This window comes from Mya arenaria, chromosome 4, assembly GCF_026914265.1.
Source record: "Mya arenaria isolate MELC-2E11 chromosome 4, ASM2691426v1".
NCBI classification, from domain to species: domain Eukaryota; kingdom Metazoa; phylum Mollusca; class Bivalvia; order Myida; family Myidae; genus Mya; species Mya arenaria.
In genome coordinates this window covers 19,107,852-19,121,202 of record NC_069125.1, presented here as the reverse complement: position 1 = coordinate 19,121,202, position 13,351 = coordinate 19,107,852, and the positions used below count along the sequence as shown (strand labels likewise).

The following is a 13,351-nucleotide window of genomic DNA, read 5'->3' as shown; positions in this document are numbered from 1 at the left end:
TAATTCCGAGACTAAACATCTCCTTAAAACAGTATGTTGCAAAAGTAATATTCATAGAAGCTTAGTTTAGCCATGTAAATTAAATGTTAATTGTACTTACAAGAAGTGTTAAGAAATTTAATTCAAACATTTCAATTGTTCAACTGCGAACACAATGTTCATAAGCCTGTTGACCATGACCTTTATTGTTGCTCTTAGCAGACCATCTCACACAAAAATAGGGGTCATCTACTGGTCATGAGTAATATACCACTGAATATTCATAATCATAGTTCAAATCAATCTTGAGTTATTGTGGAAACAAACTTTTCATAAGAAATTTAACTATGACCTTGACCTTCTACCTACTGACCTCAAAACAATAGCGGTCATCTTCCGGCAAAGGGTAAACTACAACTAAAGTCTCACCTTCCTTGGTCAAACCATCCTCTTCCAGCTTTTATAAGACTGTTAAGCATGACTTGACCTTTGGCCTTTTAAACAATAGTAAACATATTCTTGTCAAATACAACATACCACTAAAGGTCAACCCATTTTCAGGTCATAGTGTGACAAAGTTTTCAGAAGACTATTGAACATTGACCTACTGACCTCATAAACATAAGGGGTCATCAACTAGTCAATAACAAACTATCACTGAAGTTTCATTATATAGGTCAAATCAGTTTCAAGTTATTATTTGGACTCACCAACCCACCAACCGACGAGACCCACCTACCGACGAGACCGACCGACAAACCGACAGACAGACAGACAGACAGACAGACAGACATTTAAGTAATTGGTACCAAATTTTGCCAGCGCTCCAGACTTTCAATTACCTTAAAGGTTTTATGACCACTTCATCTTCTGGGCATATTTGTCTGCGTAATGTTGAAAATTTCATCACATTGTCTCTTTTGATAAATTTCAAATTGTCACTGTACATTAAAAGTGTTGGCTGTCTCATTTTGGTCTTCATGTTTAAACCTTGTAACTCCACTTCAATTTTTTTCAAAAGAAAATATTCACCATTTCACAATTTTTGGCACTACACTACATCCAGATTCAAAGTCTGACAAACTATTTGACATAAATTTCTGCTACCCAACAAGTATCTGGAGAGACAATGCAATACAATGGAATTCCTGCGACAAATCGCCTTTCTCAATCAATAGATGTCAATTCTTGAGCTTCTACTCCGAAAACTATTAATCCACTAATTGATTTCCAACACCATCTAAGTGGCATTCACTGATTATTTTTATTTATTGTAAAAATATTTTTTCACGTGAGTGTCTGGTTTACAAAAACTATTTTTACCAAATTAACCACACTGAACACAAAGATAATTCTTAAATGCCCTCTCACACAACTCTGTAGTTACACCCAAACGCAGAAAAATCCTGAAATATTCCTTCTTACTTGAGCTAATCTAATAGAATTCAAATTAAGTCAATCAGAATCATTTGAACCCAAAATCAGTTTGATTATCGATGATAACAATTATTCAAGGATCAAGTTTAAAATCTACATATCAGTTCTTATCTATGCATGTCACTCAATATTTATGCCGTGAAACATGCAAAATCATCATCAACACTAGATACTGCAATTCCTAGATATTCAATCCTGTTCGCCAACACTTAAAAACAATACTTGCATTATAAATCATTCACAACTTTGCACTTATTCTGCTTGTATCCAACGCATCAATGAACTCCAATAAATAATTAAAATATATTTGAACAGAATCTAAAGTTCACAAATGAAGCAAGGCTTTATAATAAAGAAAGCCTTAGTAAATGAAAGTTCCAAATCTTCATCCTCTGTCACTTCATTATAACATATTCCATATACAAAACATTGAACCCCTGATTTAGTCTCTGAATAAAAGTGTCTACAAGCTCCGAACAAGGACAAAATAAATCCTGTATTCTACTCTCAAAGATTTTAAATCCTCAGACACAATGGAATTAAACTAGATAAACTCTTGGCTTAACTTTAAACTATCCATATGGTATTAAATATATCATTTATACTTCATATTGGATTAATATTAATTGAAAGATTATATCGTTCAATATTGATGTCTCCGCCAAATACCAACTAGAATTCATTTATCAATTATCTGACAATAGACGTCAGTTCAAATTGCATTAGCTTTTATAAAATTGAAGTCTTGCAAATGCAAACAAATGCATTAAAATTTATTTCAACAACTGAAAAAATATTGTTGCATTTTAATTAAATATCATTTTGGAAATCAATTCTTTGACGAAGAAATCAATAATGCTAAAGTTAAAAAAGTTGTGATAAAGCCTATAAGATACATCAGGCAAAAGAAGTGAAGAAAAACAGTAGTCATAAAGTTGTAACATAAATCTTAGGAGCGGTTAAATCATTTGAGTTTATGGGACTTTTGTGTCCAAAAGCAACTTGAGCGGAAGATTTTTCGTACTTATCTCGAGTACCTTATATTGATAGTGTATGCATCGGTAATAAATTACCAGCGTTTGTTTTATTTGCTTATCTTAAACTGTGCATTCAAAAATAGAAAAGTATGAAACTACAAAAAAGTCATGCCATATTTCATGTAATTGAAATGACATTTTCAAAGGGAAAAGTAAATATACACGTTTCTATATGCATGCAGCTAATACATAATTCTTATGGCTACTGGTATTTCATACTGCTTTCTACATGTGAATATAATTATTGTTGTTTTCGCTCATGTCTCTAACAAATAGGATTGCCGGACAGATTCTGATTAAATTAATACAGCTTTTCGCACAAATGACTGCAAAAGTTCCATTAATTCATAAATTAAAAATATATAGATACATTCATGCAGAAACTAAAAAAGATATTATATATTTTTGCAGTACTAAACAATGAAAGTGTTTATGGGGATGTGCCAATCTTATGCTGTTTTAATGGTTTTGCAAGGAAAAAATAAACAATTATAGCTATAACATGACTAATAAATATAAAATATAATGATTTTGTGAATCTGATGAGACTAAAGTCCAGCATTCAATAAAATTTATGGCAATTAAATATTAAATATCATCACATTACCATTATAAAGTTTATTTTGTAGAGTAATTTAAAAATAAATACCAGAATAATATTACTCCTATCAAAACTAATATAAATCTGGTAAATATATATTTTACGGCATAAAATGAAAAAAAAATGATTATCACAGAATGATTTTTTTTCAAAGTAGCACAAATCAGTATTGAATTTTTCATGAATTAGTTATTGTTCACTATTTAATTGACTTATAAGATTCACTTTGTAACAAAAAACAATCCATATACATAATGTTATTACACGAGAAGTCTCTAGCAAAACAAAATCACTGCAAGAATTAATACAGAAGAAAATGAACAATTATCTTGCACACTTAAACCAGCACTGGTATTATGTACATGCCACACAACGACAAGTGAACATTCAAAATTAAGCTTAGTGGTCAACATTTTCTTTTGTCCAATGAGAAGGCAGGTTTTCCAATAGAATTATTTCTGTAAATCAGCAGTCAGCGCTTATTGATTTAAAACAGGTAAAGCAATAGATGTAAACAGTATCACAAGAAAATGTAGACCACTATAAAAATAAAAGTTGTTAGTATGTGCTTAAACAAAATAAATGTGTCATATCAAACCATTTATATTTGTAAGAACATACTAACAACCTTTAACCATTTCTAAAAAATCTAGTGAGATTTAAAATAACACATGTGTGTGATGCTATAACTTACTTGGTAATTGATATATTCTGCAGTCTGAATAATACAAGTTACACTTTTGAAAAAGAAGAAAAAGGGACGAAACTATCCTAGACTATTTAATTCATTTTTCATCATCAAAATTAATGTTAGAATTGTGAATAAAGTAATGTTAATTCTTGCTCCCTATGCAACACAAATTGACAAAAATAGTGAGAACAGAATGAATGTAGATTTCAAAGCATTGACAAATAAAATTTTAAGGCTTATCTTTTCAGAATTGCCTTACATAGTTTTTATTTGATGGTGATCTCTTTAGGTATCAGCATAACATTTAATATTTATTCAAGGGAAGCAACTCTTTTAACAAACAGTTAAACTCTAACAAAATTAAAGGGAAACAACCATTATTGCTTTATTAAAGAATACGCAGAGTGCAACTTTATTAATACAGTATATTGCACCATCTTGCTACAATCTGTTGTTATAAGGTTGATGTCACTCTTTGGATGGTCTTGGGCATTATTGAATTTTTAATTGTTTTTAATTGTTTGTAGTTCTATTTAAAATCCTGAGTAGATTAAGACATAAAATGCATATCAAACTTGCTTACTCCACCCATGAACCATGAACTAAACAGTTTATTATAGCCATGCCCAAACCATTGTTCAATGGACTATGTAACCATGATGTGTGGTAATATTTACTTATAGATTATAATCGTTGTATTCTAGGAGTGACATTCGAAGAAACCATTGAAAACTGGAACCTTGTTAATATATTAGCTGGAATTATTGAAGCTATATAAAGATATGTACAGGGACTTTGCTAAGTATAAAAATATAACAAACTAGAATTGTGTAAATCGAATGTGTTGCCAGGTTTAAGCGCCCTTCGCTTTTGTAGTAAAGGTTGACCTTTAACCCCACAATCAAATTGGTCATTGACCCACCATAACCAATGAGCTCACTAAGTCATGCCAACGCCAGACACAAAAACTCATATCTGGAATTTTCAGACTTTCAACCTTTATCAAAAAATACTCACAATTTCTTCCATTAGCAACCATTTACTTATATCAAAAAACATTATTTTATCTTAATTCACCTTTTTTCCTCCTCCTCCATCAAAATCTTCATTGCCTCAATCTCAGCCTTGAGAGGAAGGTGAAGATCGCGCTCTGAGTTTGCCTCACGCATTTTTGTGAAGACAAGCTCCTGCATGTCCCTGAGTTTAGCCTCCATTTCACGTAGCTGCTCCGTGGCGCGGGTCCGCTCAGCTGTTATGAGACCTTCTACAGTGGATCGCTGGTGCTCTAAGGTCATTATCTGTTGAAATTATTTCTTCACATTACAGCGTATGTCATATCATTTTTTATATCAATTTTAAGGGTTTAGCCAATGAATTATAGGAGGGTGCCCTTTTTGGTAGCACCCCTCTCACCCTAGGTTATTCTGGCAGTTGAAACCTTAAATTACAATAATTAAACACATTTCCAACATTTTTTGTCAAACTTTATAAAATCTTAGTTCTTCACAGCTCGATATAATGTGTGCTTGTAACCTTTAGCAACCTGCCCCTTATCTGCAGCACCCTGACCTTTTAAGACATGACTGAAACATTATGATATGTGTATATATATATCATTACATATTTGAACTCAAATCCCATGTTTGTAAGAAATAATGAAAGTTTAATTTCATTTCTTTTCTATGTTTCTTTCCATTGAATAGATGAAACATAAGTACACTGGATGGACTGCTTCAAAGTATAATTTTCTTAGAACAGAAGTGTGAATAGGCCGCACCCATGCCAGAAGAGCTAACCCTAATTTGGCAACGCAAATTCATGTTCATGTAAATTCCTTCAATAACACATATTCAATAATCGTAAGAAGCATACAAAGAATTTTGAATGTTCAATCCGTTACAATGAAAATGAATCACCTGTAGCTTTTTTCCATATGCGGGTAACTAACCAAAAAAAGTAACCATAGAAGCCATATACAAGAGCATGGCCAACCTGAGATTACTAACTTTCGATGGTTTTTCATAGATGGTCAAGGGAAAGAGCTGGACATATCTTTCCGCCAGTTATGGGACTTTCAAAATATGGGAATAATGGCATAGGTAACTATATACCAAATTTCATAATATCATCTTGAACTGACTTTTCAATTATTGGCCAACTTTAAAAGTTTTTGCACTCCACCACTGATCGAAGACATCAAGGCCTTGACAACAAATTGACTTTTGTTATTCTAAAATAGACAAGATAACAAGGTTTTTACCTGTCCCTCAAGGTTCCTAATCTTAGCCTGTAGTTCCCCAACCTGTCCCTGGAGCTGTGATTTATCCCGTCCCATCCGTTCAATTGTATGAGCATCGTTGTCCATCTGGCATTTCAACGCTGATATCTGAAATGTACAAGAGATATTGAAAACAGATGTGCACACCCAGCCTTTTAACATTATATTGAACAAGATGCAGATATATACTGCATTGATCCGTGTCATTATTTGCACCTCCTAGCGCTAAAACCATGTCTAAATTTGTCATTTTGTATTGGTGGTGTGTAACCTAAGAGTAGTACACAAGGTCAGTGTTTATAAATATAGCTTCAACAGGACTAGTAGACTTTCAACTGTCAAGGCGACCAATGTATCATTTACAGATAAACTCAATTTCTTGATGTTTTGAATCAGAAAAAACAAAACAAAAAAACTCTGCACCTCTGTAAGAGCATGTTTTTTTATTGTTCATTTGAGTCAGGGTACCAAGTTTTACAATTATAATTGAATTTTTTTCCAAACATTTTAAATACATGGAAGCTAGGGAAAAACCTTATATTTAATTATTCTAAATAGCAAACAAATATATTTGCTAAAGCTGTATTAATCATAATATGTATTCAATTTTGAAGGTGTTGAGGTTTTAGACTGTTGTTTTTCCCTCAGTTTAAACAGTGTGATGGCTGTAAACAAGTGCACCAAGTTTAATCCAAATAACTGGGCTTGTCCTTGTAGTTTTCATTGTATTATTGAATATTTCTCAAGAGAAACCACTGCTGTAACCAGAAGTACAGTATGCGAAAATCATATAAGCTTTAACATGAAATACATTTAACCTAAAATTAAAAAATGCAAAAACATGTAGTTAGTAACTTAAGGCAAAACACTCACATTTCTACTATAGGTCTCCTCAGACTCCATCTGGTAACGTTTAAACTCGATTTCTGCCTGTTCCCGTACTTGTTTCATAACATCAGGAATCGCCAAATCGTTTTTTGTCGACTGGTTGATTCTCGATTCTAGACTGATAATCGTTGCTTGGCTCTGCTCTAGCCTCTCGCGCATTTCAGCCATTTCCTGAGTGTGAACTTGTTCGTTGAATTCAATCTTTTTAACCAGCGTGTGACACTTGTCCTCAGCTTCCTTGCGTAGTAAAGCTTCCTGCCCTTGTCTGGATTGGTGAAATCAAAACTTGTGTATCATTTGGTTATAACACAGACTGACAAGAAGATTTATAAGGGAGTAATATTAAGGATAGTAAAAGTTAAATTTGTTTACGATATATAGCCAAGGATTTAAGTGACACATTTTTTTTTATTCACATACATGTGCCCATGCACATTCCTTTCTTATATGTTTAAAGTTCCAATCAATTCTTTCAAGTAATTTCTGTGTTCTGCTCTGGAAAAATAATTTTTAAAAAAAGAAAAAAAGAAGGAAACTGTAAAAATACAGTATGTCTCCCATTGTACATAATTAGAATAATACTAAAACCAGAATGTCTTCATTTTTATTAAAGGGGAGACAGGCTCATTTTCATTCTCCACTAATCTCCATCCATTAGCTATACCTATGTTTATGATACTCTAAGCTACACCCATCTTTTTTATCCCCTTAGCTATACCTGTGTATATGATCCTCTTAGCTATATCCATCTTGTTATCCCCTTAGCTATTCCTATGTTTATGATCCTCTTAGCTATACCCATCTTGTTTATCCCCTTAGCTCTACCCATTTTTATGATCCTCTTAGCTATATCCATCTTTTTTATACCCTTAGCTATACCTTTGTTCATGATCCTCTTAGCTACACCCATCTTTTTAATCCCCTTAGCTATACCTATGTTTATAATCCTCTAAGGTATACCCATCTGTTTTATCCCCTTAGCTATACCTGTGTTTATGATCCTCTTAGCTATACCCATCTTTTCTATTCCCTTAGCTATACCCATGTTTATGATCCTCTTAGCTATACCCATCTTTTTTATCCCCTTAACTATACCTATGTTTATGATCCTCTTAGCTATACCCATCTTTTTTATAACCTTAGCTAAATCTATCTTTATGGTCCTCTTAGCTATACCCATCTTTTTTATCCCCTTAGCTATACCTATGTTTATGATCCTCGTTTTCCCGTATGAGTTTATCCATTTCCCGCTGCAGGTGATGGAAGTCCACCCGCCCGTCCCCGAGTTGTTTCAGCTGCATAAGCTCCGCCTCCAGACCCTGAGCCTGCCGCTGTGATTGGTTCAAATCGTCAATCAATCGCCGAGTTTTGTCCGCCTCTGCAGCCAGTCTGGGAATCGGTCATAGAAATTGGTGAACGTACAGAAAAAAAATTCACATCCTCTAATGAATTGCTGAAGAATCCTTGAAATGCCATTAAGTATGTCTAAATTAATTGTTAAAAGATGCTAAGTTTTTACCGTTTTTGATATATCTTAGCTTGAATGTGAAGACAGCTGAATACCTCTGGAGCTTTTTCGAGGCAATGGGAAAAGAACACACAACCTCTAGGGTGACAGGCAGACAGCTATACCACTAGATCACTCTCACCATATAAAAGATACTTGATAGACATGAATCTCAAAAAGTGAAAAATCATTCCCAGAATGTACTACGCATTGGCTTGAAATACTGAAGCAATGTTAAGCGGTGAAATTTAGACAAATTATGCAGGAGCATGACTACTCAAAAGTTAAAACAACTTGTACAAAACAGGAAAATTTAACACAAATTCTACCTGCTTTCAAAGTCAATGGCGGCATGTTTATTCTTTTCACACTGTAGCTGATAGTTATTCTTTTCCCTGCTCACCGCACTTAACTCTTGTCTGTTTAACAAAGAAAAACATTGTAAAGTTATAGTTCGAAATAGTTAATCTAAAGATACCATCTCCATTACAACCCAATAAAACAGATACAACAGTCTGTATCTGAAAGACCTGTAATGATATTTTGTAGTGGTAACTTGTGTACTAAGTTTCATATGAACATCTTTAACATTCTTGAGATAAAGTTTAAGCCTAGGTTATTGGCTTTGCAAAACCAGAAGAATTTTTTTAAAAAATCATTTCTACTAATAATTTCCAAAATACATAAGTAAGCAAAAACAACAATGGAACAATGTCCATCATGGTGGTTCTATGAAACCAGGAGTGGGTCAGTTTTAAATAGGACTAGCAAAAAAATTGGTTCATTACCTGATAGCGTCTAGCTCTCGTTCATACAGAATTTTCAGATTTGACACTTCTTCCTCGAGAATGCGTGTCTGCTTCACAATGAACGAGCTGTCCATCTGACTGTTCTTCTCGCTCAGAAGACGAACTTTCTGCACGTATGATGCAAACCTATCATTGAGCAGCTGGAGATCTGCTTTCTCCTGTCGCCTTGCTGATGACAAAGGAGAGATAACTTCTGTTGTGTAGTAACTCATGTTTGATGGCTTTTGTGTTTTCTCAGGATTTCTGTCCGTTGTAGGAGCTGTTACTGGTCTGTATGTATCATAAGGTCGACCAGATTTTGGTCTGTGAGTAAAATTTTTGGATTGTTCCGAAACTGTATGTGCAGAATCTAGTCGCACATTCGATTCTGGGCTCGTATTTCTTGTCGTTTCTATGGTAGTGCTTGGTGGTGATTTATGCGGCGATTCACAGATTCGAATTGTTTCCTGCCGACTTCCGTAGCCAGAATCAATTCTACTCGTAGGACTTGTCACGACTTTAGACTGAACAGGTGAAGTTGATGAAATCGGAGCACCATTAACATACGAGACCTTTACACTTTCACGATCTGCAGGTTTAGATTGTGCGTTTTCAACAGATTTTACAAAGAACACAGTTTTTTCATAAGGATGCCTTGCTGAATTTCCCTTCTCATTCAAAAATTTCCGAGAAGAGACAAAATGTTTGCTATGGGATCCAGCTTTCACGTGTGGAGGAAAGTTGGGTGTGGATGGTGTTGGAGGGAAGTCAGTCTGCTGACCAAAGTCTTCAGTATCAGTGGCGGCCTGTGGAGTAAGCCTGGTTGAGTTGGGCTCTAATGGTTCAGTTGTAACATCTGAAAGCAAAAAATACATAAAAGGGTTAAACAATATTTACAGTAAAAATTTATGTCAAAGACACTTTGCCAATCTTTTGAAAAATTAAGTGTTAAATGCCTAACTGATTTATCTTCAAATCAATATAAAGTATTTGGAAAAGATTACATATCGAATGTTAATATTGTTTGAGCCCATACAAGGCAAAAAGTGAAACAGAAGTAGTTGCAACTACCAATCTATACTCATTGAAAGAAAAAATAAAATCTGGTTTTAGTTTAATAAGCTTAGAGAAAAAGCATTTATAGCTTATAAGTACAAAAACTCCAGTGTAAAGATTAATTGTCATTCTGCAGATGAATACAAATATAGCTCATTCAATTTATCTTCAAAACACTTAAAAAGTTACATGCCAGTTTACATAAAGCAGTTTTGATACAATTGTATAACTATTTTTTTCTAAAAATGCCTGTTTATACTTGATTTAAAGTCCCTGAATAGTACAAAATACTTGTTCCAGAGTTTCGGATGGAATATTTCCTACCTTTTTATCACTTTTTTTCATGTAGATAATAAATTTGATAATTGTAGAAAAACTTGACGTGCCTTATCATTTTATTACACACATTTTGTCAGAGTGATTCATCAGTTAAAATAGCCATATACATACTGTAAAAGTCCTTGTTTAGGATGCTAACCATAGATAGGACAAAAAAAACCTTGAAGAAGCGAGAAAAATCTTAAAACCTCTAATACCATCATTGATGCAGTGAAAATTGTCAAATCAGAATGCCACAATGTTTGTTTACAGTGCCGATTTTTTTATGGATTGTGAAAACGGCAATGCTTATTGTAACCATGCAATATTAAATACGATTTTGGAAAAATTTGGCCTGAAATTGACTTTCGAAAAAATTGTTAGAAGTCTTATACCATAGATAATACGCAGGCATTTTTTCTTGGGTATTCTAGGGGAAGAAAGTGTGTCCTATACACAGACATTTATGTCAAGTACAGCTTTTTTTCATACAAGCACTATATTATTTTACCACGTAAATCAAGGAACTGAAAGTCGTCTCTATTTGAGTCTTGTGAAGTGTTTTCCCACGATCCTTCGATCACAATCGGGGGAATATCCTCGCTGTAACCTAGACGACTGGGACTACGAAGCACCTTCTCTTCACCTTCACTAAACCTGAAAACAAAGATGGCAGGCGTATGAATTATAGATATAATCAGTCCCATTGCTATTGTGAAGATATACATGAATATGTTTGCAAGATATATCTATATTTGGATACCTAACCAAGACATGAAAATGTATCGGCTAAATGAAATGTTAAAGAAGTGTAACAACCCATGAATTTTACAACTACAATAGAAATCATCAATAAATATTACCAATAAATGAAATTGCAAAGCAACTAGGAAAAGATGATAGCTTTTTACCTAACAGATTTTCTTTTTTGACCATTTTTATTGTTATGCATTGTTTATCTCCACAAACTTTTCATAGTAATTCAATTCACCAGTGACACCATTCAATCCGAACATGCAAATGTCCCACAATTCAATTCTGTGCAAGTGAATCAAAACAAATTTATATTAAAGTATTCAGCATTATCATGCACATAATATGTATGAAAGCACAGTTAGGTCCATGATTTTTCTTGACAAATGATTTTGCACTAAACAATGGCGAAAAGTAATTATTCTACTCTGTCCAAGTATTATCCTTTTTTAGGGTCCGAAGTATATCTTTAACAACTATAAACAAGCAAATTTTATTGACCAACCATATCATTCAGTCCATAATTGTTCATGGCTACATATATAAATACTTGTCTACAGATTCCATTGTGTGATTAAACACTTTAGAATCTATTTGCTTTGAAAACTTGGCACTTAATATCGCTTTGTTTTACTCTTAAATGACAGGGCACGGTATACATCAATCTTTCACGGATTGACACATTGAAAAACGAAACATCACTTGAACACGTCAACACGATTAACCACTATCATTTTAATCCGGTCAGTTGTCAAGGTATATATTTACATATGATACGCCATTGATTATAGACTATTTCTGCATGTTTAAGACCAAAACTCCCACTACTTTCCAAAAATATCCCTTTTTAACTATCTTCACTGTTTGTTATACTGTGATTTTTATTGTATGTTCTCAACTCATTAGCATTTTTCCTTTTCATCAAAACATGCTTTGAATATGGTAACTGCACGATTCGGAAATCAATGCATATATTCACTACACAAATATTTATACATATACATCCTTCCTATTTAAATCATTAATTCATTTATATCTACAAGCACTGTCAATGTCTCCTTCGATTTCTTGTAAGATTTGCTGAATTTAAGTTGGATGTTATTTCACTCAGTTATTTTTTTAATAATCAACATTGTTACGTTATCTGAAAGAGTCCATTAATTTTATGGTGATGTCTTTCACATTATCAGTATGGCAACACTGTATTAAATGATTTCACATCAATTATTTCCTAATTATTCCTTAATGTAATAACAATTGTGGTTCATTGATTATTTTCAACTCTCACAATATGTGGTCAACTTTAAGACTTGACCAAGCATACTAATAATGTAAAGGTTTGATTCGATCAGTATGTCCAAATTTTTAAAAATGTTTATGATTTCAAACACAACTCTTTAAATCCATGGAATCTACATAGCCGAGCTTCCCCTATGCAGGAAAAGTAATTTCTCCTAAACAAAACCACACATAATTTAAAGTTTGCACGCGATCATTATGGCATTATCATGAAAATCTTTAATGTAAAGTCAATATCTAAGCCAAATTTATCCAATTACAATCAAAATTGAACACAACGATTTAAAGTTGTTTTGCATTAAGAAAGTAATCCGCTCTAAGCAACTACTTTCTTGTATCAAATAATGTTTGAACAAATATAATTATGTTTCCATTTGATTAAACATTATACTTAATTACTGTTGATTTTACAAAATAGTCAATACAATGTCCAATATTGAAAGTAAACATTTGATTTCATGAAAAAAACGTAATATTTATGATAAAGAATGGAGGCATGAAAATCTATTCAAATAATTCAAAAAATATGTTTGCTTTAATTATTTTTATGCGAAATGAAAACAAATTAGCACATAATACTCCATACCTAAATACAATAATTATGGTTATAGATGAATACCAACCCTTATCAGCTTTTTCCCCCAAGACAACAAGGAGTGTAACTCATGGTTATTTTAGACAGAGTTATGGGCCTTGCTACACACACACACACTTATTGT

The 13,351-nt window shown here is 33.1% G+C and overlaps 1 protein-coding gene across 9 annotated transcripts in view; it reads right to left on the bottom strand.

Annotated features, from left to right (window-relative positions):
• The window catches only part of LOC128231279 (uncharacterized), a 46,726-nt gene that overhangs the window by 19,670 nt on the left and 13,705 nt on the right, over window positions 1–13,351 (bottom strand). For 4 of the 9 annotated variants that reach the window (XM_052943895.1, XM_052943894.1, XM_052943893.1 and 1 more), the window contains 8 exons: window positions 11,092–11,237; window positions 9,207–10,062; window positions 8,748–8,837; window positions 8,115–8,300; window positions 6,897–7,176; window positions 6,006–6,131; window positions 4,823–5,043; window positions 3,749–3,772 (listed from right to left, as the gene is read on the bottom strand). In XM_052943895.1, the coding sequence (XP_052799855.1) occupies window positions 3,749–3,772; window positions 4,823–5,043; window positions 6,006–6,131; window positions 6,897–7,176; window positions 8,115–8,300; window positions 8,748–8,837; window positions 9,207–10,062; window positions 11,092–11,237 (1,929 nt within the window). Of the gene's footprint in view, window positions 1–3,748; window positions 3,773–4,822; window positions 5,044–6,005; window positions 6,132–6,896; window positions 7,177–8,114; window positions 8,301–8,747; window positions 8,838–9,206; window positions 10,063–11,091; window positions 11,238–11,491; window positions 12,321–13,351 lie in introns of those variants that run through there. The other 5 variants (XM_052943898.1, XM_052943896.1, XM_052943899.1 and 2 more) reach the window with 4 other exon arrangements.